At 40.8% G+C, this 27,200-nt stretch overlaps 1 protein-coding gene across 2 annotated transcripts in view; it reads left to right on the top strand.

The window, feature by feature from the left end:
- The window catches only part of ALDH16A1 (aldehyde dehydrogenase 16 family member A1), a 284,302-nt gene that overhangs the window by 179,495 nt on the left and 77,607 nt on the right, over window positions 1-27,200 (top strand). For both annotated transcript variants that reach the window (XM_073602345.1, XM_073602346.1), the window contains exons 15-16: window positions 9,426-9,611; window positions 23,124-23,249. In XM_073602345.1, coding sequence (XP_073458446.1) covers window positions 9,426-9,611; window positions 23,124-23,249 — 312 coding nt within the window. The remainder of the gene's footprint in view (window positions 1-9,425; window positions 9,612-23,123; window positions 23,250-27,200) is intronic.

Raw genomic sequence — 27,200 nt, 5'->3', positions numbered from 1 at the left:
CAGTGTACCAGATTCGGCCAGAGGGATGCACAGGTCCACTAAAAACCTTGCATCGCAATCATCTTTTGCCTTTGTCGGAGGCAGTTCATGTACCACCGCAGCAAGACTCACCGTCCACATCCACCATCCCTCAGAGATCCCGAGCAGAGACTAGATCTCAGTCTGTGCCTCTTGCTGAAGAAGATGACAACTCGGATGAAGAGATGGGAATAGACTGGTTGTGGCCATCTCACACACCGGAGATTGCTGTCACCCCTTTTTCTCATACCACGGTGACAGATAGTGGAACCCTTCGACCAGAGGCCCCTGAGTTTGTGCCTCAAGATAGATCTCCAGGAGATCTGGAAGACCTTCAAACTTCCTTGATGGAGACAGCATCTGGGGGTTCTTCTTCATTCATTGAATCCGAAATGCAGGAAGCTGAAGTGGATGATGAGGAGAAAGAAGAAGTGGTCGTGGTTAAAGACGATACCAGTTTGCCTGAGACACCAGTTCCTAAAGAACAGAGCGCAAAGAGAATCATTAATCTATCAATGGGTCCGCGCTTCAGACTTCTGAAACACTGTTGCCCCCCTATGTGAAAGGGGAACACCTCAGTGATACTCCAAGGAGGTTAAAGTCAGAATATAGGGGATGGCGCTGTGTAAAAAACAGAAAATGTGAGTGTTTTTTTAAAGTGACAGGTGCTTTAGTGCGTGATACAATCCTTCATAGATGGAAAAAATAAATTATAAAAATCAAAAATGTGAATTGACCACAAATTAATAAATATAATAAAATGACAGATCCTTATTTGAATTGCCAACAATTATAATCCCATACATTAAACAAACTTAATCCTTTAATCCTTATATTATCTAAATTATAGAGCATGTGTTGGTAAAATCCACTGAAAAATGTAAAGTGACAAGTGCCAAATCTAAAATAGCTTTGGTTGGCAAACCACAGTGCAATACACTCAGTGCAATTCTGTGCAAAAACCGTTGAAAATTAAGACCAATCTATTAAATATAAAAAAAGTGCATCAAAAAATATGTATATAGTCCCATATGCTATTTGTAAAAAAGTTCATAATAGTGATGCAATATGCAGTGCAATAAATCTTATAGCGTATTTCCCAGAAAATTCTTCTTTGTTAAATAGAGATCCATACAATAACTCTTAGCAATTTCCCCCAATCTGATTGCACTCACCGGAGCTCCCTGCCCCTGCAGGGGTATGAGTGTGTGATGGTGATCCTCAGGAACCACGATACACGGAAGTGACGTTGTGCGTGCCAAGATAGTCCCGCCTTACGCGTTTTGTCATACGGACGTCATCGGAGGCGCTGCCATCTTGGCACTTCCAACGTCTTATATTCAGGGTGTAGTCGTCGCTGCGGCCAATCACCTCCCGGATATTCCAATCACAATCCAGCGGTATGAATTAGCACCTCTGTTGCTAGGTAGAATTAAAACTAAACCAAATAGGTGAAAAGGGCACAACATCGCAAGGACATGTCGAATCCCTATAAGGGCCCTCTAGTGGTATAAGACAAGAAGCATTTTTTTGCAGCAGCAACGACGACAAACTCCCTAATAATGTAACAACAATTAATATCATACAATATCATTCGATTGCAATAAAATAACTGTAAAAAACCTTCCATATGAACACTGTATATTCTAGTAGTCCCAAGAGAAATGGAATTAATGTATATGCAAATAAATTAAATTAAAAATAAGAAAAATAGAAAGAATATTAAAAAAAAAATAAAAAATATAAAAAACATCAAATAAAAAAACTTTTAATTTCATTAAATACAAAAATAAAATTAAAATAAAAAATAAAAATTATCATGAAGTAGGTGGTTACTAATGGGCAATAGAAATTAAATAAAAGAAAATATATAAAAATAAAAATAAATTGGCCTTAGGCTGAAGGGAATGTGTGAATAAAGTGACCATGGGTCACTAATATGTAAATGGAATACTAGAATATATAAACTGAAAGTAAATAAATATAGGACATAATTTTAGCACCTAAAAATCATGTATAATGTATTGAAAACATTAATAAAATTTTATAAAAACCAAAAAAACATAATTTTAGTATCTAAAAATCCTATGTAGTGTATTGAGGATATAACTGAGGAATATTAAAATTCTATTTATTATATAGAAACCAGTAAAGATGTAACTGAGGAATATTAAAATTCTATTTCTTATATAGAAACCAATATACTAAACAAAATTAATAAATAAGAGAAGAGGAATATATATGAACGTGTATTAGGACATTACTGAGGATTATTAAAATCTTTTTATTATATAGAAGCCGGTATATTAAGTAAACTGGACAAATAAGAGAAAGAGGATATATATGGAGAGCATGAGATTCTTTGACGTGTAAACAATCTACATGAGGCCAGAAAGGGCTTGAGAAAATGCCTGATTCACTAATGGTGATACTTATCACTCATTTTTTGAAAAATCGGATTATCACAAATCAGACCTGATTATCACTCATTTTTAAAAATTAGACAAGAAACAATTGAGATCTATATCCACATTCAGCCCTTTCGTGACCAAGCTATCTAGGCGATATATCCACCTAGTTTCGTTCTGGGACACTTTTATTCTTTTATTGCCCTCCCTCCAATAATCTTTAATCAAATCAATACCATAAAAGATCAGTCCCGTGGGGTCCCTATTATGAAATTCATCAAAGTGTCTCGAAAGATTGTGTTTTGGGAATCCTTTTTTAATATTGTTAATATGTTCTCTAACCCTAACATACAGAGGCCTAGTGGTTCTTCCCACATACTGTAATCGGCAGGGACATTCGATCACATATGTTACGTGAGTGCTGTCACAAGTGATCAGTTCCCTAATCTGGTACTCCTTCCCAGATCTAGATTTAAAAGATAGTTTCCCAAAACACAATCTTTCGAGACACTTTGATGAATTTCATAATAGGGACCCCACGGGACTGATCTTTTATGGTATTGATTTGATTAAAGATTATTGGAGGGGGGCAATAAAAGAATAAAAGTGTCCCAGAACGAAACTAGGTGGATATATCGCCTAGATAGCTTGGTCACGAAAGGGCTGAATGTGGATATAGATCTCAATTGTTTCTTGTCTAATTTTTAAAAATGATTGATAATCAGGTCTGATTTGTGATAATCGGATTTTTCAAAAAATGAGTGATAAGTATCACCATTAGTGAATCAGGCATTTTCTCAAGCCCTTTCTGGCCTCATGTAGATTGTTTACACGTCAAAGAATCTCATGCCCTCCATATATATCCTCTTCCTCTTATTCGTCTAGTTTACTTAATATACCGGCTTCTATATAATAAAAAGATTTTAATAATCCTCAGTAATGTCCTAATACACGTTCATATATATTCCTCTTCTCTTATTCATTAATTTTGTTTAGTATACTGGTTTCTATATAAGAAATAGAATTTTAATATTCCTCAGTTACATCTTTACTGGTTTCTATATAATAAATAGAATTTTAATATTCCTCAGTTATATCCTCAATACACTACATAGGATTTTTAGATACTAAAATTATGTTTTTTTGGTTTTTATAAAATTTTATTAATGTTTTCAATACATTATACATGATTTTTAGGTGCTAAAATTATGTCCTATATTTATTTACTTTCAGTTTATATATTCTAGTATTCCATTTACATATTAGTGACCCATGGTCACTTTATTCACACATTCCCTTCAGCCTAAGGCCAATTTATTTTTATTTTTATATATTTTATTTTATTTAATTTCTATTGCCCATTAGTAACCACCTACTTCATGATAATTTTTATTTTAATTTTATTTTTGTATTTAATGAAATTAAAAAATTTTTAATATTCTTTCTATTTTTCTTATTTTTAATTTAATTTATTTGCATATACATTTATTCCATTTCTCTTGGGACTACTAGAATATACAGTGTTCATATGGAAGGTTTTTTACAGTTATTTTATTGCAATCAAATGAGATTGTATGATATTAATTGTTGTTACATTATTAGGGAGTTTGTCGTCGTTGCTGCTGCAAAAAAACGCTTCTTGTCTTATACCACTAGAGGGCCCTTATAGGGATTCGACATGTCCTTGCGATGTTGTCCCCTTTTCACCTATTTGGTTTAGTTTTAATTCTACCTAGCAACAGAGGTGCTAATTCATACCGCTGGATTGTGATTGGAACATCCGGGAGGTGATTGGCCGCAGCGACGACTACACCCTGAATATAAGACGTTGGGAGTGCCAAGATGGCAGCGCCTCCGATGACGTCCGTATGATGAAACGCGTAAGACGGGAATATCTTGGCACGCACAACGTCACTTCCGTGTATCGTGGTTCCGGGAACCAGACCGGTGGAACGCAAGCGGTATTTTTCCAGCAGCGCTGCGTCCCCGGGCTGTGTGGAGAGACAGTGAGCCTTTGAGCTCCCTCTCTATTTTTTTAAAGCTGTTCTATATACTTTTTGAGTGGATTCAGTCGTGGTGTTGGACTGTATTACATAAATAAAACATGAATTATAAACAAAGTTACGCTATGGAGGAATTTTTGTTTTTTATCTAAACGCATGAAAGTGGATGTCTGGCTGGGATCTGTGCAAGGGGCAGTGAGTCCCCCTCCCCTCCTCAACGAGTGATTCATCCAGATTGGGCCTAGTGGAAGGATACATCGAAGCAATTAAAGGCTGAGGATCACCATCACACGCTCATACCCCTGCAGGGGCAGGGAGCTCCGGTGAGTGCAATCAGATTGGGGGAAATTGCTAAGAGTTATTGTATGGATCTCTATTTAACAAAGAAGAATCTTCTGGGAAATACGCTATAAGATTTATTGCACTGCATATTGCATCACTATTATGAACTTTTTTACAAATAGCATATGGGACTATATACATATTTTTGATGCACTTTTTTTATATTTAATAGATTGGTCTTTTTTTAGATTTAATAGATTGGTCTTAATTTTCAACGGTTTTTGCACAAAATTGCACTGAGTGTATTGCACTGTGGTTTGCCAACCAAACCTCTTTTAGATTTGGCACTTGTCACTTTACATTTTTCAGTGGATTTTACCAACACATGCTCTATAATTTAGACAATATAAGGATTAAAGGATTAAGTTTGTTTAATGTATGGGATTATAATTGTTGGCAATTCAAATAATGATCTGTCACTTTATTATATTTATTAATTTGTGGTCAATTCACATTTTTGATTTTTATAATTTATTTTTTCCATCTATGAAGGATTGTATCACGCACTAAAGCACCTGTCACTTTAAAAACACTCACATTTTTAGTTTTTTACACAGCGCCATCCCCTATATTCTGACTTTAAAGAGAATCATTCACCCACCTAGCAGACTAACCTATGACACCCTGGGTGAATGCTCAGGGCTAGGCAACGGACTGGCTACTTAGATCCAGTGGGTCACCCCAGTCTGGCCAGCGAGCGCATGCAGACCTTAGCTACTCAATATATCGGCTGCGACATGGCCTCTCACGAGTTAAACGTCTCGCGAGGTCGCATACGACTGGGTCTCGGCCTTGTTTCACAGCGTCCCTCATGGCCAACAGCCCCCCACAAACATACAGCCAGAGCTACAATGGAATGGTTTAGATCAAAGCATATTCATGTGTTAAAATGGCCCAGTCAAAGTCCAGACCTAAATTCAATTGATAATCTGTGGCAAGACTTGAATATTGCTGTTCACAGATGCTCTCCATCCAATCTGACAAAGCTTGAGCTACTTTGCAAAGAAGAATAAGCAAAAATGTCACTGTCTAGATGTGCAAAGCAGGTAGAGACATCCCCAAAAGACTTGCAGAAAAAAGTGGTTCTACAAAGTATTGATTTGGGGGGCTGAATACAAATGCACGCCACACTTTTCACATATTTATTTGTAAAACATTTTGAAAACCATTTATCGTTTTCCTTTCCACTTCATAATTATGTGCCACTTTGTTGGTCTATCACATAAAATCTCAATAAAATACATTTACTTTTTGGTTGTAACATGACAAAATGTGCAATATTTCAAGGGGTATGAATACTTTTTCAAGGCACTGTATTTAAAGTATATCAACAGATACATAGTTACATAGTAGGTGAGGTTGAAAAAAAGACACAAGTCCATCAAGTCCAACCTATGTGTGTGATTATATGTCAGTATTACATTGTATATCCCTGTATGTTGTGGTCGTTCAGGTGCTTATCTAATAGTTTTTTTAACCACCTCAATACAGTGCATTTTCGCCCCCTTCCTGCCCAAGCCATTTTTCTTCTATGTAGTTTAAGGTTAAACCTCTTTAACCACGTGTCTTGTTAAACTCCCTTCTGTGAAAAAGTGTTATCCCTATTTTGGGGTCACCAGTACGGTATTCATGAATTGAAATCATATCCCCTCTCAAGCGTCTCTACTCCAGAGAGAATAAGTTCAGTGCTCGCAACCATTCCTCATAACTAATATCCTCCAGACCCTTTATTAACTTAGTTGCCCTTCTTTGTACTCGCTCCATTTCCAGTACATCCTTCCTGAGGACTGGTGCCCAGGACTGGACAGCAAACTCTAGGTGCGGCCGGACCAGAGTCTTGTAGAGCGGGAGAATTATCATTTTTATCTCTGGAGTTGATTCCCTTTTTAATGCATGACAATATTTTTTTTGCTTTGTTAGCAGCAGCTTGGCATTGCATGCCATTGCTGAGCCTATCATCTACTAGGGCCCCCAGGTCCTTATCCATCCTAGATTCCCCCAGAGGTTCTCCCCCCGGTGTATAGATTGCATTCATATTTTTGCCACCCAAATGCATCATTTTACATTTTTCTACATTAAATCTCATTTGCCATGTAGTTGCCTACCCCATTAATTTGTTCAGATCTTTTTGCAAGGTTTCCACATCCTGCGGAGAAGTTATTGCCCTGCTTAGCTTAGTATCGTCCGCAAATACAGAGTTGCTCAACATAAAGATGGCCTAGACCAGGAGTAGGCAACCTCGGCCCTCCAGCTGTGGTGAAACTACAAATCCCATGAGGCATTGCAAGACCCTGACAATCACAGGCATGACTCCTAGAGGCAGAGGCATGATGGGATTTGTAGTTTCACCACAGCTGGAATACTGAGGTTGCCTACCCCTGGCCTAGACTATAAGAAGATTGCCAAGACCCTGAAACTGAGCTGCAGCACGTTAGCCAAGATCAGACAGCGGTTTAACAGGACAGGTTCCACTCAGAACAGGCCTTGCCATGGTCAACCAAAGAAGTTGAATGCACGTGCTCAGCGTCATATCCAGAGGTTGTCTTTGAGAACTAGACCTATGAATGCTGCCAGCATTGCTGCAGAGGTTGAAGGGGTAGGGAGTCAGCCTGTCAGTGCTCAGACCATACGCCGCACACTGCATCAAATTGGTCTGCAAGGCTGTCGTCCCAGAAGGATGCCTCTTCTAAAGATGATGAAAAAGAAAGCCAAGCAGACTAAAGAAAAGGGATTCCTGGAACCATGTGGTCTGATGAGACCGAGATTAACTTATTTGGTTCAGATGGTGTCAAGCATGTGTGGTGGCTTCCAGGTGAGGAGTACAAAGACAAGTGTGTCTTGCCCACAGTCAAGCATGGTGGTGGGAGTGTCATGGTCTGGGGCTGCATGAGTGCTGCCAGCACTGGGGAGCTACAGTTCATTTAGGGAACCATAAATGCCAACATGTACTGTGACATACTGAAGCAGAGCATGATCCCCTCACTTCGGACATTGGGCCGCAGGGCAGTATTTCAACATAATAATGACCCCAAACACACCTCCAGGATGACCACTGCCTTGCTAAAGAAGCTGAGGGTAAAGGTGATGGACTGGCCAAGCATGCCTCCAGACCTAAACCCTTTTGAGCATCTGTGGGGCATCTTCAAACGGAAGGTGGGCGAGTGCAAGGTCTCTAACATTCACCAGCTCCGTGATGTCGACATGGAATTATGGAAGAGGACTCCAGTGGCAACCTGTGAAGCTCTGGTGAACTCCATGCCCAAGAGGGTTAAGGCAGTGCTGAAAAATAATGGTGGCCACACAAAATATTGACACTTTGGGCCCAATTTGGACATTTTCACTTAGGGGTGTACTCACATGTGTTGCCAGCGGTTTAGACATTAATGGCTGTGTGTTGAGTTATTTTGAGGGGACAGCACATTTTACACTGTTATATAAGCTGTACACTCACTACTTTACATTGTAGCAAAGTGTCATTTCTTCAGTCTTGTCACATGAAAAGATATAATAAAATATTTACAACAATGTGAGGGATGTACTCACTTTTGTGAGATACTATATCTAGATAGATAGATAGATAGATAGATAGATAGATAGATAGATAGATAGATAGATAGATAGATAGATAGATAGATAGCTATAGATATAGATATTAGATGTATATAGATATATATTCTGGTTTCCTCCCACACTCCAAAAACATGCTCTTAGGTTAATTGACTCCTGATTCAATTGGCCCTAGTATGTGTATGTATGCATGTGAGTTAGGGACCTTAGATTGTAAGCTCCTTGATGTCAGGGACTGATGTGAATGTACAATATTTATGTAAAGGGTACATATACAGGGGGGGCACACTCCGGCCCCCCTAAGGTCTAAAGGGCAGTAAACTGCCCCTTCTGTTTAGAAAGTTTGGAGACCCCTAGTATAGAAGAAGGAAACCATCATAGCGCTAAACAATATTTATTAAAAACTCCATAAAAAAGTATAAAATTCACATACAATGAATGCTCATTCAGTTCATCTCAGGCTGTGGCAGGTGTGTGCAGATACTTATAGGTGCCTACACTTCATACCTTAAGCGGGTTGCTCCCTTCTTACTTTGTCAGAGTCTTTTTTTTTTTTTTTTAATTTGTTGACATTTATTTTACCATAACATTATCATTATGGATATGTTTTAAAATCCAACTCCAGACGAAACCTTTACATTTTTGGTTTTGGCCAATAGGGAAAATTGATTGTCCCCAGTTGAGAAATTTCCTCCCATATTCTGCATGGTCACATTGGGGTGATTCCCCTCTTGTTTAGCTGCTAGTACTGAAAGCGAGTGGACATCTAATTAAAAAAATTATACTTTTCATAAATCATATACAGTATAAATGATATAATATATAAAAATATATAAATTACATTCTAACCCTTCTCCACACTACGGAAAAACATTTGTTTTCCGCTTAAAAAAAATATTTTTATTTTTTTCGTAATTTGAAAACATACAGTAGATGTTCAGTTTGCAAATGCCATATTTGCTTATTACATGTGTTTGCCATTACTCCTGCAGAGTAATACAGCACCTGGACTGATTTTACTGTTCTATTAACAGAGTTCCCTTGAAGGTAGATGCACAAACTTTCCCTTTTAATTCTTTTCTTTCAGGAAACGTTGCTATATGGAGCTACTGTATTGGTTCGAGAACCCGTGGGAGTTGTGGGCATTGCTTGCCCAGATGAAAGCCCACTTCTTAGTTTTGTCAGCCTCTTTGCCCCAGCAATTGTGCGTGGAAATGTTGTGGTAGTAATTCCAAGTGAAAAGTTTCCTCTCCCAGCTTTGGACTTTTACCAGGTAAGGCCTTTTCTCAGCAGTGAAAAAGCTATTCAGTGTTTTATTTATTTAGGTTTTTTTTACATCTTTTTAATGAAATTTTAAGAGCAATACAAAGGGGAACCCACATGGGGTCAATGCTTGGCAGGCCACCAGCAACTGGCTCACTTCCCCCAGAACACAAGGAAAAACACAATAGAAAAAAAAATGTATTTACTGACTCAAAGCCCAATCCCAGGATTTATTCAACCCCCCCTCCAAATGCTGCAGCTCCGTGTGTCTATTCAGACACGGAGCTGTGGTTCTTCCCCGTCCCATCTTTCTCCTGATTGACTAACGGACTTTGACAGTAGCGGGAGCCAATGGCGCCGCTGCTGTGTCTCAGAAGGCTTTTTATCTTAATGCATAGAAGGCATTAAGATAAAAAAACCTTCTGACTTTACATCCACTTTAAGGGACAGAGGGGTCTCTGAGACTGTCATTCCTACCTAGTTTAAAGGTAGAAAAGGCCTGGATATCATTTGCCTAGTGTGAACACAGGCTCTTCCATCCCAGAGATTACCCCGTGCCTTACATTCTGGCCTTTCTACAATCAGGACTTGACCAAAACCTGCCCTTAAAGGGATTGTAAACGATCACCTTATAAAACAACCCATTCAGTTTAAAATAGAAATGAAAGGCAAAACATTTTTGTACAGATATATAAAAAAAAAAACAAATACATTTTTTCCTGTTTTTATAAATGATCACATTCCCTCTGTTCTCAGCTGCATAAGAGCTGGGGGAAGGAGAAGCAGCAGCACACTGAGCTTGCCAATGAAAGGCTGTGCATGTGAGGACAAGCCTGATCATTGGAGGAGAGTACACATAGCATAGCTAGAGAACAATGTGCTCTCCTGCTTAGTGTGGTCAGTTTTTAATAGGAAAGTAGAGGGACTGGCAGGAACACCAGACATAAAGGAAGCAATACAAAGAGAACAGGATACTTTCTCATACAAGTACTTGGTATAGCAGGCACATATCAGGAATATTAACCGTTGGGGTAACAAACACGTTAAGCACGCTAAAAGTACAGGTTTTGGCCTTGTTTATTTTTTCAAAAACCTCTGGCCTCGCTCTCCCTTGTCAAAACCTTTATTTAAAATGTATCTTGGATCAGACCCTCCTTACAGCTCCTTGTGTTTCAATGGGACCTTAACTTGATTTTCTCTGCTCTGCAGAAACCACCTTTTGAACCTATCAGGGATATCCCCTCTAGGTGACCTTTCTGCAAAGTGGCCTTTTCAGTTGCTATCACATCCATCAGACGTGTCTGAGCTAATGACTCTCTCTTGTAAGGAGCCATTCCTCATTCTTCACAACAACAAGGTAGTCTAAAGCTCTGTACACACGATCAGACTTTCCAACAACAAAACTGTGGAATTTTGTTCGAAGGGTATTTGCTCAAACTTGTCTTGCATACACATGGTCACCATTTACGAACGTAGTGATGTACTAGACGTACTACGTCGTTTTTCAGCTCTTTAGCGCCACCCTTTGGGCTCCTTCATGTTAGTAGAAGTTTGGTGAGTGTTGATTCGCGCTTTTCCTTTTTGTGTTTTTCATTTCGTGCTTTTCAGTTCATTTCTGAACGGCCTTTCGTCAACCAGACATGTTGCGGAATCGGAGGAGATAACGTGTTATTTATTATTGGCCTTGGAGTTATTGCTTTGACATCATTTTTTTGGTTGAATAATGATTTGATTTGGTATATTTTCTATATTTTGGGATGCATAGAATGCACTTTTTGGTTACGTTCTATTGGCAAATAGCATGTCTAATTTTTTTTTTTTTTTTAATGCACAATAAAAAAATTGTGGAGAATAATACTTGGCTATGTGTTTTACTTCAAATGACAGTTTGGTAGTAGGCAGTTACATTTTGTAATTTGACAAGGGACACCAACATAGTTGTATCTTTGTTCTTAAAAACTATGGGATAATGGTGTTGTGGTAACTTGCACAAATAAAAAAAAAACAATAATAATCTTCTTGATATCACTAGAAAAAAAAGCCTTTGAAAATGTGTTTGCAATAACTCCATCAATAACACCAGCAAAGCAGCTTCATAATTATCCCATTAAAGAAGAAGAGAATTGTGCGCTGCATTTGGAGATTTCATAATTTGCCACTTCACGAATGTTCTCCATTACAAGCACTAGTTTACAAGACCGACCACTTCTGCTTCCGAGCATGCGTGTTTGTACTTTGAACTTTTGTCCGACAGACTTGTATACACACAATCGGAAAGTCAGACAACACATATTTGTTGGGGGAAAATTTGAGAACACGCTAGCCAACATTTGTTGGCGGAAAGTCCGACAACAATTGTCCGATGGAGCATACACACGGTCAGACTTTCCACCAACAAGCTCACATCCAACATTTCCCATCGGAAAGTCGGATCGTGTATACGGGGCATTACACTCAATACGATTTTCCACCTTAATGAAGACCTACTCCCTTCATCTTTGTGCCCTCCTCCCGAGTACACAAAGGGAATTTACTATTTATTGCCTGGACGTAGTCGGAGGCATCATAGTCTACCGCAAAGCAGCAGCTTCTGCCAGGAAGATGAAATCCCTGCTCTTCCTACCATCAGGATCTTGCAAGAGACATCCTGTTTCGTGTGATGGATAAGAAAACTCATCGCTAGAGCTTACACGCTAGAGTAAAAAGAAAACCCTCCTGTGCTTTTACATGCCCAATCCACCAGGTTGGTGGGTGAGTTCTGGACATTCTGAAACCACGCTTCTGTTACTCAGATTGTAAGGTCACCACCTGGCATTCTATTCATACTTTTTCAAAGTTCTACCAGATAGACACCCTATCTTTTGCAGATGCATTTTTTGGCTGTGAGGTTCTTGCTCTGGCACTATGCACTTGGGTCTGTTGAGCCTGTTGGCACAGTTCTGTTTGTCTAGCTGTAGCCCCTCCATCTCATTTATTGCTTGGGGATGTGAATTCTCTGCCTGTTTCCTATTCTGTATAATTAAAATAACAGGAATTTTTTATTTACGTGTAAATTCCATATCTTGGAGTAAAGTACAGTTACAGGCCACCTTTCCTTCAATTCCTGGGTTACTCTGCATTGCCTGCTTCAAAACTGAGGACTCACAGAGTGGGATAGGGTTATAGGGGAGGTGCCCAGTGGGCACTTCCGCAAAAGCTTTGCCAGTGTCAAATCACATAAAGGTACAAGCCTATAACTAGGGTGTACGAATACTCAGCCTGTGTCCTGTACTGTACTTCAAGATGTGGATTTTTTAGGCAAGTCAAAATTCCTAATTTTCAGGTGTTTTTCAGGTGCTCCAATGGATGTCTAATGAAGTAAAAAATGCTCCATTCTGCGTCAAAAGTAGCTCATGTACCTTTTTGAGCTACAGGCATCTGTACTCGTATGTGAACAGGCACAATTTAAAATAATGCCATTTTAGTTGTTGAGGGTTATGGAGGTTTTAGCTTTAAGCTCCCAAAACTCTCAGGTGTGAATTAAAGCATATGTCATCCTGAGGATTACAGGGGAAACGCACACATATAGGAGCTGTCTAGCGCTATCTGCAAAGATACTGAGCAACATTCTTTAAAAAATCCTTCACTAAACACCTTTTATGTGTTTATTGGCAGTCACATTACCACAAACCCTCTGTGGGCAGCGAGCAGAGACTAAGCTAAACACAATTCTTGGAACTGATGCTCAATAGCTAAAGTAAAGTAGGGAGAAAGAAAGGAGCTGCAGGGACAGGTCTAGAGTGTGCACTGTTGGTGCTTCTTTCCTAGAGAATTACAAGGCATGTACATCGGTGGAAGCTTCAGACATGCCCAGTCACAATTATGAATACATAGCTGGAAGAACTTCTGGGTACGACAATGCTGAAGCATTATGTAATTGAATGGAAGCAAGAGAGTGCTGTTGGCTTATCACCAGTATTCACTGCATACAAAGGGAACTGGCAGGATAAACCTTTATTTACTGGGTTTAGCAAAGGCTATGACTTATAAACCCAACATGAAAGTATACAGAGACTTAATACCTGCTTCAGTTTTTCCTTAGGTGCACATGTGTTCTTTGTGACACATATTTTGGTGCACTAAAGGGCAGATGTGTTTTTTTTTTTTTTTTTTTCTCATACTGTACATTTGTGTTGGAGTGCCGTTTAGTATAATTTTCCTCACACACACATATACCTTGCATTGACTCGCATACATACAGTATGTGTGAATATACACTGCTCAAAAAAATTAAAGGAACACTTTGAAAACACATCTCTCAATGGGTTAAAATACCATGCAGCATATCTATACTGATATGGACTGGATAATGTGTTATGAAACTAAAGGATGCCACGTCGTTTGATGGAAATGAAAATTATCAACCTATAGAGGGCTGAATTCAAAGGCCTCCCGAAAATCAAAGTGAAAAAATGATGCAGCAGGCTAGAGTCCATTCTGCTGAAATTTCATTGCAGCAACTCAAAATGGTACTCAGTAGTTTGCTTGGCCTCCACATGCTTGTATGCATGCCTGACAACGTTGGGGCATGCTCCTAATGAGATGACGGATGGTGTCCTGCCATATTTCCTCCCAGATCTTGACCAGGGCATCAATGAGCTCCTAAAGAGACTGAGGTGCAACCTGGCAGCGTCAGATGGACCGAAACATAATGTCCCAGAGGTGCTCTTTCGAATTTAGGTCAGGCAAGCGGGGGGGGGATTCAGTGGTATCAATTCCTTCATCCTCAAGGAACTGGCTGCATGCTCTCACCACATGAGGCCGGGCATTGTGCACCAGGAGGAACCCAGGACCCACTACACCAGCGTAGGTTCTGACAATGGGTCCAAGGATTTCATCCCGATACCTAATGGCAGTAAGGGTGCCATTGTCTAGCCTGTAGAGGTCTGTGTGTCCCTCCATGGATATGCCTCCCCAGACCATCACTGACCCACCATCAAACTGGACATGATGACCGATGAGCCATCCTGCAGGAGTTGGACTGCCTGTGCAACCTCTATAGAGTCCAGGTATCCCCTCATGCTACCAGTAGTGACACCCTAGCCAAATGCAAAACTAGTGAAAAAGAGTCAAAAGTTGAGTAGGGAAAAAAATGTTAGTGGCCTCCACCTGTAAAACCATTTCTGTTTTGGAGGTTTTCTCGTTGTTGCCCATCTAGTGCTGATTAAACTGATTAACAGCCTCCTCTGCTACTTAACTGACCAGATCAATATCCCAGGAGATTAATTGACTTGATGCTATATACTCTGATTAAAAAGTGTTCCTTTAATTTTTTTGAGCAGTGTATAATGTATATTTGCTAACTTTAAATCCCACTTAAAGGTAAAGAATAGTGGTTTTCCCTCCCTCCTCTCTCCCTGTTTTTTTTCTCTCTCCCTCTATTTGTTACTTTTCTCCCTTTTCCCTCTATTTCTTCCATCCCCCCTTACTTTCTTTCTCTGTTTTCTTCCTGTGGCCGTAAAAAAAAGACCTAAAATATCCGTTAAAATGTATTAAAGTAAAAAGAATGTACTCAAAACGATTTTATATCATTTTAGGCAATGTAGAAATGGATCATATGTAGGACCATTATAACAAGCATCATAAGAGGTGTGAAGATGCATGGTACCTTTCAGGACATCTCTGCTTAAAGTGATTGTAAACGCTATTTTTCCCAGTACATTTTCCAGGATGGCTTACAGAGAGAGAGAGACTCCTCCCACCTAGCACAGGAAATACAAAATCCACATTATAAGAAGAAAAACATAGCAACCAGACCCTCAGTGTGTGTGTTCATCCAGCCAGGACAGGTGCACAGAAATCTGTTTATTTTGACCTGTCAGGCCTGCATACTAGGTGGCAGGGGCCTGCCGGCTACAGCATTCCAGAACAGGGCAGTGAACTTGGCGAGGCATGTAGCTCAGGCTCTCTCGGGTTGCCCAGGAATGGAGTGTGGAATTCTTTTACTCCAGGGGACCCCCTCTCTCCATAGGAGTGTGGTTGGCAGCGTGCCTGTTTAGGGTCAGGTACACTGGCAGTGTGGGATTTTGACCCATGAGTCTCATGGGGGACAGTGCAGACTTACGGTGTTCTGGTGCTTGCAGTGTGGTCATTTCCACTATGGGCACTACGAGTGGTGGCTTATGTCACTTCCGGCGCGATTGGCAGGAAGTGAGGTCGGGAGTAGAGGAATTTGCTCGGCGGCCATGTTTTTGGTATGAAATACCGGCCTGGTGGCCGGTGCTGGCAAGCTCTATGCACTGTTCCAGGGGAGGCACCGGATCCACAGTGCCAGCCAGGGATCCTCACTGACTTTTCAGGGCTACAGAGAAGATGTTGGAAGCCAGTTTGTCCATCCCCTCTGCTGGTAAGTCACCAGGAGGGAGACTGTAAGTGGGGAAGCAGGTCTGGGGCACCTGCAGACTCTGGCCCTAAGGTAAAAATGAGGCAAATGGGGGTTCCTCTTTTCTCACTCCCTGGTGGAGGGGGCACCGGGGGTTTTGGTTTGATTCCCTGTACTATCCACAGACCAGCTTAGCTGGTCTGGGAAATCTGGCTGTGTGTGTATCCCTTTTGCCCTACTGGTGGCGGGGCTTTATTTGGGTCTTCCTAGGTGGCTGACGTGCTGGTCAAAGGGTGATTGTCTGCACCCTGTCTCTCCTTGTAAAAGGCTCTTACCACCTTGTGACCTCTCCCTGTAGGACAAAGGATGGGAACAAAAAGAGATCAAAAGGGGAAAAGCCAAAGGAAAAGATGCGCAGCCTGCAAGTACAGGTTATCTACTATGAGTTCCAGTGCTGCAACACTCTTTAAAGGGTTTCTAGACAGCATGAAAAGGGAAATGACAAACTTTTTCTTGGTTTTCCCGAAGTTTCCTTCTCAGCCGGAGGAAAAGCAGCTATCATCGTGGAGCCCTCCCTTATTAACATTTAGTCAAGCAGGTCTGCTGAGGCAGGTGATCTATGGTGTGTAGTAGGCCAGGACAGAATGCAGCCTGCAATGTTGCAGGTCCCCCTGAATGGAAAACAATATGTGGGCTTGTGAGTATACCCTGGTGCCATCATCCACAGACACCAGGGAGGGAGCAGAAATGGGTGGGGGGATGAAGCAGTAGGCAGACCTGGATCTTCCCAGCAGTATTACAGCAGACTTCATCTGGTCGGCAAAAACTACACCATGCAGTCTGGTTCCGTCATGACACCTACTATAAAATTTGGCAGATGGCTCCAAGGAAGGGTGTTTGGAGTTTTTTTCCTATAGCTCTCCTTCCTACCATACCCGTACTGTGGGGAGGCACAGTGTGGGTTTACCCTTGGAGGATGTTCTCTCTTTGGTTGTTGCTATGCCTCCTACAAGCACAGGGTGAATGTGCTTTGTGTTCCTGTCCACCATTAGTGTGGTAAATTGGAGGCAGAGGCCCCAACACCTGTCAATCTGCAGAGCTGGTGCTGGCAAACTCACAGATCAGCAGAAGCTGCAACCTGTTAACTCCTTCCTACATTTAGGTCACTTTTGTGCATGTGCAGGGCTCCCAGGGGTCTGTCTACTCCATATTTACCATCAATTAGGTTACTTTCACACTGAGGCGCTACAGCGCTAAAAATAGCGCCTGCATAGCCCCTGTAAAGAGCCTCTCCTGTCTCTCCAGTGTGAAAGCCTGAGTGCTTTCACACTGGAGCGGTGCGCTTGCAGGATGGAATAGACCGCTCCTAAAGCTCCCCTGCCCATTGAAATCTGGTAGGTAGGTTTTAACCCTTTTTCGCCCGCTAGCGCCTCTAAAACGCCGATAAAAATAGCGGCACTTTACCGCCAATGCCTCAGTGTGAATGTAGCCTTACACTCTCCTTTTTTTTAGCAAGGGGAGGTGACAACCTAGTGAGGTCTGCTGTGATTTATTTAGGTGAATAAAAGATGCAGCGCTAAAATCATAGGAAATTGATAAAAGTGAGAAGTATTAGTGAAAAAACACTTATCAGGGAAAAACTAAGGCGGATGCCGCACATAAATCAATTGTGAAGTAAAAAATCAAGGTGAAAAAACACACATAAAAAAAAAAAAAAAAAAAAAAAACTAAGGCGGATCCCAATAATAATAATAATTAAAAAAGTATAGATAAATCAACTAATGCATAAGGATAATAATGAAAAATCCCATCTAGCAAGAAATATTTAATAAATTACCACATAAAAATTATTAATATACTAAGTGATACACCATAATAAGTGAGTTAATCTCAGATATAACGTTGATAACGAATAGATGGTTGGGCTGTAAACAGGAAGTAACAGAGACAGAGCTCCCAATCCCTAAATAATGAGAAACAAATAAAAAGAGAGAGAGAACACTCTCTCTGGGATGGTGGGATTTTTAAGGGAGATGATGTATCTGTAGTGGTAAGCCAGTACCGTACAAATTAGTAAAATTCTATTTTTTATTACAAAAATATTAAAAATGTATATGCATTACAGACATACAAAAACATCAAAATTTACCATATAGTGATTGGTTCAAAGAATCATTCGTGATTAGTCAGCCGACATGTTTCGCGAGAACTTTCGCTTCATCAGGGCATGAACGACATCACAGATTTATTCTACACTATATAGAGAACAGGTAATGATTACATAATGGCCATCCATGAATACAAATCAAGAAACATCATATAGATAATCTGGTAAGAGATTAATACTGGTAATGCTCACCTACTGGTATAAATCTATAGAACAGATCAGCCACCACCATTGCCGAACGCCACCTAGTACCCCAGCTGAAGCATAATATCGATGGGTGCCAGATCCCAAGGTATAACGCCGACAAGGAAACTGGACCGCACATAAAGCAAGGCAAAGATCTGGTAGAAGAAACGTAGCAAAGGAAGTTTCCTTAGTACCTCCTATGGGTAGCAGGTATAAGTGCAAACATAATACTATAGAGATGTCCCTCATTATAGTTGGGCATAGGTCCAAAATAAAGTAAGTTTGTAAGGAGGGGCTGAGAGAAGGGATCTTTTGTATAATAATGTACTGTATATGGTATACATATACATAAATAGCCAAATTTTGTAGAAAAGCATAGATACTTTCTGATCAGGCGATAATAGATATATAGCAATCTAAATCAGTGTATCAAAAAGAGGCTTTAAGGGGTATATTAGTAAGCCCGGCAACATAAGTAAGATTTATAGCTGGCAAAATTCCCTACAGTGTGGCATAAAGGTCATATTCTTCATAACATGGGGAATCAAATGTGTCTATATGTGTAGGATCCAACCCATGTAGCATAGCATAAACGGGCCAGAGTAATCCAATAATAAGACAAAACGGCAATATAGCAGTATGGATAGATACTCCCATATAGATGATAACATGACTCTATAAATCCCAGGTCAGCCAAAAAGTAAACATTGGGTATGGGAACATAAATGTCACAAGTATATAGGCATAAAGCTTACCTAAAGAGGGGGTGTCGTGCTGTTAAACTCCAATGGAGGAAGACAAGTGCCTGCCAATAACAGATGGGTAGTCGCCGGGTTCGTCTAACAGACAGCACACCTGCGCTCCCCATCTTAAAAATGTTTTTAAGATGTTATGAAGAATATGATCTTTATGCCACACTGTAGGGAATTTTGCCAGCTATAAATCTTACTTATGTTGCTGGGCTTACTAAGTCTTTTTGACACACTGATTTAGATTGCTATATATCTATTATCGCCTGATCAGAAAGTACCTATGCTTTTCTACAAAATGTGGCTATTTATGTATATGTATACCATATACAGTACATTATTATACAAAAGATCCCTTCTCTCAGCCCCGCCTTACAAACTTACTTTATTTTGGACCTATGCCCAACTATAATGAGGGACATCCCTATAGTATTATGTTTGCACTTATACCTGCTACCCATAGGGGGTACTAAGGAAACTTCCTTTGCTACGTTTCTTCTACCAGATCTTTGCCTTGCTTTATGTGCGGTCCGGTTTCCTTGTCGGCGTTATCCCTTGGGATCTGGCACCCATGGATATTATGCTTTAGCTGGGGTACTAGGTGGCGTTTGGCAATGGTGGTGGCTGATCTGTTCTATAGATCTATACCAGTAGGTGAGCATTACCAGTATTAATCTCTTACCAGATTATCTATATGATGTTTCTTGATTTGTATTCATGGATGGCCATTATGTAATCATTACCTGTTCTCTATACAGTGTAGAATAAATCTGTGATGTCGTTCATGCCCTGATGAAGCGAAACTTCTTGCGAAACATGTCGGCTGACTAATCACGAATGATTCTTTTAACCAATCACTATATGGTCAATTTTGATGTTTTTGTATGTCTGTAATGCATATACATTTTTAATATTTTTGTAATAAAAAATAGAATTTTACTAATTTGTACGGTACTGGCTTACCACTACAGATACATCATCTCCCTTAAAAATCCCACCATCCCAGAGAGAGTGTTCTCTCTCTCTCTATTTTAATCTCAGATATAAAAATCAATCAATAAAAAATATTTCAAACAAATCATAAACACCAGAAATTATTAGAAGCAAAAAAATAATTGAAAAACGCACATAAAGTCCCATTTCAAAGAATATCAGTGCAATGAATATTAAAACAAAATTTATAAGTCCATGAAGGGTTTAAAGGTAATGATCCAAGAGAAGATATATGAGACCAGATCCAATAGCCAAGATGGTAACACATCCAAGTGAGTATAGAGGCTCCTTACCAACTACAGATGACCACCAAAAGTGATCTCACCAGGTACAGGGAATGTTAAGGTCTCCCAGGAACCTATAAACTGCATCTGTAAAAGCAGCTAGGTCCGTGGCACTTGATCAATTATGAAGCAATAGCTGCTGCTTTCTCCATGTCCTTTCCACTCTGAATCCTGATTGGCTATTGGATCTATTCTCATATATCTTCTCTTGGATCATTACCTTTACACCCTTCATGGACTTATAAATTTTGTTTATTCCTCCAGTGGAGGGCTTAACATTGTAGTTGAATATGTAAAGCTATATCAATTGCAACACTGGGCCCTTTATATGGGGTTGTGGGCACTATAATCTTTTCCTAGAGTTTAGAATTTATACAGTAATACAAGCTTGTATGATTGATGGTACAACAGGCCATTTGCTGCAGATAATGGACAGGAATATGGCCTGTAGATGTGGTATCATGACTTGCTATCACTACAACCCTTATACCTGACTGGGTATGTTTACATTCAGTACTACTGTATATGTTAAAAAAACATCAGTACATCTCATTTACATAGCCATCTTAACAGAACAGGTATAGCCAAGTCAATATGAACGTTCCGTTACTGCTACAGGCTCAGTCTCCTGAAGTAGTGATCTGCATAATTTAACACGCACCAGTATCACAATGGGCCATATGGTGCTGGAGTGGAGTCCGACTTCTAATATTGGGCAGAGCACCTGTCATTCATAAAATAGTCAGGTTAAGTTTTTGCCCAGTTCCTTTCCAAACGCTCACTTAGCTGCCGTACCAGCACTCAGAGGGAGAAAGGTCATAGGTATGGGCATTTTGGGTATGTATGGCATTGGGGCAGAAATCTCCTAGATAAATAGAAAAGCCTATTATCTAGATGTCCATAGGTATCTCTTGTATGAAGATTATTATGTAGGGTGTGAGTTATCATTATATCATTGTCCTTGCATATCGCTCATATGCCTAGTTTTTGTAATTCTTTCTCTAGACCCAGCTTTCTTTCACATAGTGGCATCAGGTTTTTCATTTAACTAAGGAAATCGTGATTAAGTCTTTTTGCAGAGATACTAATGAAGCTGAATTTAATACATTTGTTTTAAGGAGTTGTCTGATAGCCTATATTGAGAGATCTAAAGATTGGAGATCCACTTCTAGTTTGTTCTGGGGTCCAAACAAAGGCAAGAGGGCATCAAAATATTACTATCGCAAGGTGATTGACACCTGTAATGATGGAAACTTACCAGGTTTTATCGCTGGTTCCTCCGAAAAACATGAAAGCTCATTCTGACAGAACAGTGGCCACTTCTTGGGCTGAAAGGGTCAGAGCTTCTCCTCCCCAGATCTGCAAAACAGCAACCGGTCCAGCTTCCAAACCTTCTTGAAACATTACCGACCAGACCTGTTCTCAAGTCAGGAACAGGCCATCAGGAGCAAGGTGCTTCAAGCTGTGGTCCCACCCTAATAATGAAGTTTTATTTGGTCCTCTCTGTAAGCCATCCTGGAAGATGACTTGGGAAAACCGACTTGTTTCTGGTTTCCAGGAATCTTCCAGGACAGCATCAGTTCCTGCCCTATTATTGTTATTGTTTTAAAAGATATGTTTTTATTGTTGCCATGCCTACGGTTATTTGTTATGACTGAGGGTCTGGTTGCTAGGCTTGTCTTTTTAAGCAAGTCTTTTTATAATGTAGATCATGTGTTTCCTGTGCTAGGTTGGAGGAGCCCCTCTCTCTGTAAGCCATCTTGGAAGACTCCTGAAAAGTGAGTTAACAGGTAACAACTCTGTTTTTTTATATTTATTTATTTATTTTTTAATACTTGCCTCCTCTGTGCAATAGATTTGCACAGAGCAGCCCCGATCCTCATTTTCCCGGGCCCTCTACTGGCACTCTTGACTCCTCCTCTTCTTGGTGTGCCACCAAAGGAAGCTGTTTCATATTATAGCACATCTGTAGGCTCGCTGATGGGTACAGCCCTGGATCGAATGAGGGCTCATGTAAGTATAAGGGGGGTGAAGGGCCAAACTGCTACCTAAACATTTTTACCTTAATGCAAGGAATGCATTAAGATAAATGTTTCTAACAAGTGTCTAAGTGCAAAAAAAGCATATGCCAAGTGCTTACAATAGGTGCTAATTAGCAGATGAATATGTCCATGAAAGTGGCAGTAAATGTGTGGTGGATCTAATGGTCAATAATGACCATTGTCAGAATCACAGAAAAAAGAACCCAGGGAGAACAGCAGGAATGATGATTCGCAGCTCCAGGTGTAATGGATCTGAGGGGAATCTGTGATGTTTGCAAAACAAAGAAGCCACCGGGGAGCTGAATCAGTAAATGTAGCAATGATTTAATTGGAATAAAAATGTAGCAACTTAAATGACAGTCGGCGGTAAACATCTTACAAATAGGATGTGGATACTCAGAAGCAAGGACACAGCGGGATGGTGAAAGCCTGTTTTTCAGCTGCAAAAAGTTATACTGCAGGCGGACTGGGCTTTCACCATCCCAGCTCTGTGTTCGTTTTTCTGAGAATCCACTTCCTATGCCTAAGCTGTTTACCTACACATTTTTATCATTGCTACATTTACTGTTCAGCACCCTGGTGGCTTCTTTGTTTTGTAAAAAATGCTTAGGTTTTAGAACCACTTTAATTTTCATCTTCACCCTCTGCCCTGATCATAGCAGATTATTATATAAAGCTCACAGCATTTCTTATATAGGGTGTGTTATCTTTGGTATTAATTATTTTTATTTTTGATAAAGGTATTTGACACCTCGGACCTTCCAGGGGGAGTTGTGAATATTCTTACTGGTGGCCGTGACCATTTGACCAGATACCTAGTGGAGCATCAAGATATACAAGCCATGTGGTACTTTGGATCTGAACAGGTAAAATAATGACATCCATGTTAATGTGTTCATGTAATGTCCATGTAGTTTGTCTTCATTTGGAATTCCACTTTGCACAATGAAGATTTCATAGAAAAAAAACTTGTCCTTGCTTAACCCCTGTTTAACACCCATGCTATTGGGTACAAGAAGCCATACAGTATATATAAAAAAATGCATAACATGGACCTATTTGGAATTCAGATTTCATTCTCCCTCTTGCATTCGTTTTAACAGTCTGTGATGTTACCATACTATTCTGATCTAGATGTCCCCTTCTGTCCTCCCCATAAGCAACCGAAGTTCATTTTAGAAAAGGCAATATTATACAGTTTGAAGAAAACAATCTTCGCAAGACACTTATACAGATAATAAAAAAAGAAAATGCCATAGCAGGCATTTTGAAAAGTCATTCGGATGCACACTATGGCCTAAATATCAGTAGTAAATTCTGGTGCATATTGTCCTGCCCCATTATGTCCCTGGCTCATTCTGCGTGCCTACATGCCATATAGGACAGACAGAGGGGAGAGGATATGCGCATATGCAGACATCTATCTGATCATTCTCAGGTTGAGAAATCCAGCCTGAGGATCAATGAAAGGGCATAATGAACTTCTGACAAAGTAGCTCCAGGATGTGTAACACAAGTCACATGACTGGAGGTGGGTGCAAATTATCCTTCTGTAAAACAGAGGAAAAATGTGTTTTCATTCCTTTGGTAAATAATCTGAACTAGTTGCCCATTATGTGGATTTTTTTATTTTATTTTGGATAGGTTAAAATAAGTTTGGACATAAACGTAAACAATCAGACTTCTCTAGATGACTGCAGCACCAATCCCAGCTGCATCTGTCCCCTGCTGCCTCTAAAATCGTGAACTGAGCAATCAAACATCGCTGATCATTCCATTCTTGGTATTCAGTCTGCAAAGAGCCAGTAACTGTCAGTCACTCTCTGCTGTGCCCCTCCGGCACTCACTGGAGCACCAGGCTGTGCAGGAGCAGCTGGCTCATGCTCTCAGCAGTGTGCTAAGAGGCTGAGTAATCTGCTGGTCCTGGCTTCTGGGTGGATCCCGACTGTAAAGCAGAATCTATCCAGAGCCTTGACCAGCTAAGTGACATCAGAAAGAAATGTACTTCTGTGATCTATAGAAGTAGGGCCAAAAGAGCTTCCCAGAGATACAAGCAGAAATGAGATAGTGACAGGCGATCCTAGACCGTTTTACCAGCACAATTGTACGTATTGGAAGATAATGGTACATAGTACTAAATCTCCCCAATATTACTACGAACTGCTAAAAAAAAAAAACCTGACAGGAGTTCTAACTGCCCCCGTAATCTATAGATCTAGATTTGTCAGAAAACCTTTTATTTTCCTTTGAGAATCAACATTTTCTATGGGAAACTATACTACAAAATAATCCTACAAATGCGGGCCATTGTTTGCAACCAAGATTTAATTTGCACACACAAAAAAGTATTTTTCTTAACAAATTCATTTAAGACCATGTTGCAAAAATGAATACACCCCAATGAAAGTCTTAGGAGCAAAGCTAAATTTTAGACAACAAAATCCTAACCAATTAAGAAGAATCGTTCTTGCCAAACCAATCTATTAACCTTCTATGAGGAGGTGAGTTGCCATTTAGATAAAGGAAGGCCCGTAGATGTGGTGTATCTGGATTTTAGCAGTTGACACAGTTCCCCATAAACGTTTACTGTACAAAGTAAGGTCCGTTGGCATGGACCTTAGGGTGAGTACATGGATTGAAAACTGGCACAAGGGCAAGTTCAGAGGGTGGTGATTGGGAGTACTCGGAATGGTCAGAGGTGGGTAGTGGGGTCCCCCGGGGTTCTGTGCTGGGACCAATCCTATTTATTTTGTTCATAAACGACCTGGAGGATGGGGTAAACAGCTCAATCTCTGTACTTGCGGACGATACTAGGCTAAGCAGGGCAATAACTTCAGGACAGGATGTGGAAACCATGCAAAAAGATCTGAAGAAATGAATGGGGTGGGCAACTACAAGGCAAATGATGTTTTATGTAGAAAAATGTAAAATAATCTAGGGGTCCTAGTAGATGATAGGCTCAGCAATGGCATGCAATGCCAAGCTGCTGCTAACAAAGCAGACAGAATACTACCATGCATTAAAAAGTGGATTAATTCGGGGCATTGCTAGCCGCGGACTGAGATGGCCGCTTGATCCCTCAGCTCCGCTCAGCCATAGGACAGACAGCAACCCACCGCACAAGACACCAGCTCTTCCCCCCCCTCTCTGCTCCACTGGAGAGAAGCGGAACCATCGGGCACCCGATCGGTATGTCCCGGAACGGACATACCGGCCCCCATCAGCCCCGCCGCCTCACGTACTACTTCAGAACAACCGACATGCTGATGACACAAGATGGTGCCGGCGTGCTGCTGCACAGCTCACTGACTGAAGCAGGGAGCTCTCTTTCTCACGACACCGCCGAGATGGACAGCTCATCCCCAGCAGAGGAAACCTCTCATCCCTCACCAACAGAGAGGTAAGAGAGCTGCACAATCCCCAGCCCTCTCACCCACCAAAGCTCCACTGCTCAAGAAGCAGCACTGGGACACCCCAGCCATTGCAAGCCCTCCTCATGACTCACTAGCTGCACTCCCTGCATCTGACCAGCCAGCCTCTGAGCACGCACTCAAGCTCATGCTGCTATCATTACAAAATGACATCCGTAATAAACTGAGATCATCAATTTCCACACTTAACTCCACAATCGATCATGTAGAAGATCGTGCGGAGGATATTGAAAAACCGCTAACTGAACATACTGCGGCCTGTAATGAAATGGCCGAAGTCCATGACCACCACACTGAGGAAATATGATATCTGCAAGCCAAAGTCGCAGATTTAGAAGATCGTTCGAGGAGAAATAACATTAAATTTAGAGGAGTACCAGAATCGGTTAAACCCCCAGAACTGATCCCCTATATGCAACAACTATTCCTCGTGCTTATTCCTCAACTATGCCAAAGTGACATGATCATTGACCGCGCACACCGACTCATCAAACCTAACCACTTCCCTGCATCCGTCCCTAGGGATGTCCTCGCAGGAATTCATTTTTTCCAAGTGAAGGAAAAGATCATGGCGCCTGCCATATCCACCTCTCTATCCCGCTTCCTGATCCTTACTCCTCTGTGTCCCTATACGATGACATCTCTGCTGCCACTGCTCAAAAAAGAAGAGTTCTCGCAGACCACCGCAACCCTCAGAAATAACAACATCCCATACAAATGGGGCTTCACTATCAAGCTGGTAGTCACGTACCACAACCAGAGCACCACTATTTTCACCCCCCAAAGAAGGCATCAAACGCCTGCTCAACTGGGGCCTAATCACCACCATGCCACCTGAACCTACGCTTCAGCATCCCACACCATCATCATCTGCTCCAGGCCCCAGACGCCACACTCCTGCTTCCGCCCGCAGGTAAAGACTACCTACTCTACATCAGCAAGTGCCCCCTGGAAAGTATCCGTGACCTCGCACCCGCAGTACTTAGCATCAAATCTGTCCCTGATGAGCGTACTAACAAGTACACTCCGTACTCTTTTCCCCCAGAGAAAGAAAAGTGCCAAGCACTTGGAAGACACTTTGCTGAATTTTTTTTTTTCTTCTCCATTTTTACTTTTTGTGCTGTCAGTTTTACTTTCTTTTGTGTACAGCACTAAGTTTGTAACTTACCACTGTTTTCTTATAGGTTTTACCTACTGTTCCATAGGTATTTTTGACCATCGTTAAGGTATATCCTCGGATTATCTATTGTACCTCTTTATTACAGGTTTACCCCCTTATAACCCCCCCGTACATACCCGTCAACAGGGAGCAACACACACCTTCCCTCACCCCCGCTGGATATCCACTTACCGATATGTCTCTCACCATCACCTCCATTAACGCAA

Source organism: Aquarana catesbeiana, linkage group LG10 (genome assembly GCF_042186555.1).
Source record: "Aquarana catesbeiana isolate 2022-GZ linkage group LG10, ASM4218655v1, whole genome shotgun sequence".
Taxonomy (NCBI): domain Eukaryota; kingdom Metazoa; phylum Chordata; class Amphibia; order Anura; family Ranidae; genus Aquarana; species Aquarana catesbeiana.
This window is presented reverse-complemented; position numbering and strand designations above follow the sequence as displayed.